The 2,500-nt window shown below is 36.6% G+C and overlaps 1 protein-coding gene across 1 annotated transcript in view; it reads right to left on the bottom strand.

Moving 5' to 3' along the window:
• Window positions 1-265: 265 nt before the first annotated feature.
• LOC307270796 (syndecan-4-like) overlaps window positions 266-2,500 on the bottom strand; it is a 4,821-nt gene continuing 2,586 nt past the window's right edge. Inside the window, exon 4 of the mRNA XM_080054681.1 lies at window positions 266-2,002. Coding sequence (XP_079910807.1) covers window positions 1,851-2,002 — 152 coding nt within the window. The 3' untranslated portion in view covers window positions 266-1,850. The remainder of the gene's footprint in view (window positions 2,003-2,500) is intronic.

Here is a 2,500-nt window from a genome sequence, read left to right on the forward strand (position 1 = left end):
TTTAAAGCTGCAGTGTGTAGAATTTTGGGTTTTATTTCCTAGCAGATTTTGTAGAAAGTAATTATAATATCCATAAGTACATTTAATTTAGTGCATAACAGCTGAAAAAAATGTTTTGAATTATTTGTTTTTCCCTTAGAAAGGGTCTCATATATGTCCATATTTCTGCATATTTTGGACCAAGGCCTAGTGCCGCCATCTTGAAAGTGTCATAGTTGGAATGTCATCAGGTGCATTGTTTAAAATGTAGAATTGTTCTTGTCCTTGAAGGCCACTGTAGCTTCTGTTATTATTCTAAAGGGTTGGGGTTACCCAGGGAGCGTTGCATTCTAGAACTTTCTAGAACTTTCTTGATGATGTCACATTACACACTGCACCTTTAAGTCTATATTTTTATTTTATTGTTCAAACTGCACCAGAGATAAACGGCATTTTGATTCTGATGTGTGTCTTGCATATATCAGAGCTGACAATACAAGACTTTGACTTGATGTGTATGAGGCACTTTGAATCGTTCCAAAAGTCTGAATGCTGCTAGAAACTGTAGATTAAATTGTCTTGAATCTCGACATTTTATCTAAATTCACAAAATCGCATTTTTTTTTAAAACCATTTTCTTGACATTTCGACAATTTTCTTGAAGTGAAAAATGTCAGAAAAAAAAAAACCCCGTCCATAACTTTTTTCCTCTCCTTTCCGCGTACCTAAACCTCTTCTGTTCGGTTTTAATTAATCTAATGTCTAAACGTTAAAAGATCCCAAAAACAAATTCAATATAAAAACAAACATAACGTCATTGCTTTTTTTTCCTCCCAAATCATGACAGGATCTTTAATAGAAAAAAAATATTTCTGGAAATCTCTCTGCATTACAAGAAAAAAAAAATTATATATAAAAAAAAAAAAAATTATATAATAAAAATATTCACGTAAAAAGTCGTATGCTACAGTAACGTGAGAGGGAAAGCTTGTCAGTCCTAAGAGAGAGAGAGAGAGAGAGAGAGACAGAGAGAGAGCGAGGTTCATAGGAATAGAAATAAATAACTGGACTGTTGATGCGTACCATACCAACACAGACAAACATCATTGCACACTGTTAGTGTTTTTAAAACTGGAAGAAAATTATGAAAAAAAAAAAAAAAAAAAAAAAAAAAAAATTGTAGTTTTTTTCTCTCGGGATAAAAAATAAAATAAAATGAAATAAATCACTGTGTACCGCAGCTGAAAGAGTCCACTCCTTTTGCTCCTTTTGAAAACAACAATAACAAAGATATGGGAGGGGCTTAGAGGGCATTCGAGGCCTCCGATTGGTCAGAGAAAGCACCAGTAATCAGGAAGGAGGAAGTCAGTCAATCTCTCCTGATTGGTTAATCCACTGGAAAGATGATGAGGCACTGATTGGGGTTTTGAAAGGGTTTGGATGTGTGTGTGTGTGTAGGTCAGTGTATGTTTGAGTGTGTGTGTGTGTGTGTGTGTGTGTACAGCTATTTTTTTGTGAGAACTGGTTCTCACTTTGGGACAGGCCTTTAAAGGGCTGTTTGAGGGTTAACCCTAGGTTTTAAGGACAGGCCTTTAAAGGGCTGTTTGAGGGTTAACACTAGGTTTTAAGGTTCAGGTATGAATTAGGTTTATGTTAGGGTTAGTGTAAGGGTTGGGGTTAGGCATTTAGTTTGGATGGTTAGGGTTAGGGTAAGGGGCTAGGGAATGTATTATGTCAATGAGTGTTCTCACAAGTATAGCTGTAAAAACGTGTGTGTGTGTGTGTATGTGTGTGTGTGTGTCTGTCTGTCTCAGTGTGTGTGTGTGTGTGTGTGTGTGTCTATGCGTAGATGTGTGTGTGTGTGTGTGTGTCTATGCGTAGATCTCGGTGGTGGGGGCTTTCTTGTAGATGGGTTTCTTGCCGAGGTCGTAGCTCCCTTCGTCTTTCTTCTTCATGCGATAAACCAGCAGCAGAATCAACAGCACGGCGAACATCAGGCCGACGGCGCTGCCCGCAATCAGAGCTGGAAGACACACAGAGAACATTCATTATTAATAGTGTGTTCAAGCACTTTTAATTGAACAATGCAATGTGTTAAAGGTGCAGTGTGTAATATGACATCATCAAGAAAGTTCTACAAAGTTCTAGAATGCAACACTCCCTGGGTAACCCCAACCCTTTAGAATAATAACAGAAGCTACAGTGGCCTTCAAGGACAAGAACAATTCTAAATTTTAAACAATGCACCTGATGACATTCCAACTATGACACTTTCAAGATGGCGGCACTAGGCCTTGGTCCAAAATATGGACATATATGAGACCCTTTCTAAGGGAAAAAAAAATTAAAAAATTTTTTTTCAGCTATTATACACTAAATTAAACGTACTTATGATATTATAATTACTTTCTACAAAATCTGCTAGGAAATAAAACCCAAAATTCTACACACTGCAGCTTTAACAGGTTTCTATATTAAAGTACTTTTAATTGACAACACACATAAATGCTTGACAACACTT

Source organism: Ammodytes marinus (assembly GCF_949987685.1).
Source record: "Ammodytes marinus genome assembly, contig: scaffold_522, whole genome shotgun sequence".
NCBI classification, from domain to species: domain Eukaryota; kingdom Metazoa; phylum Chordata; class Actinopteri; order Uranoscopiformes; family Ammodytidae; genus Ammodytes; species Ammodytes marinus.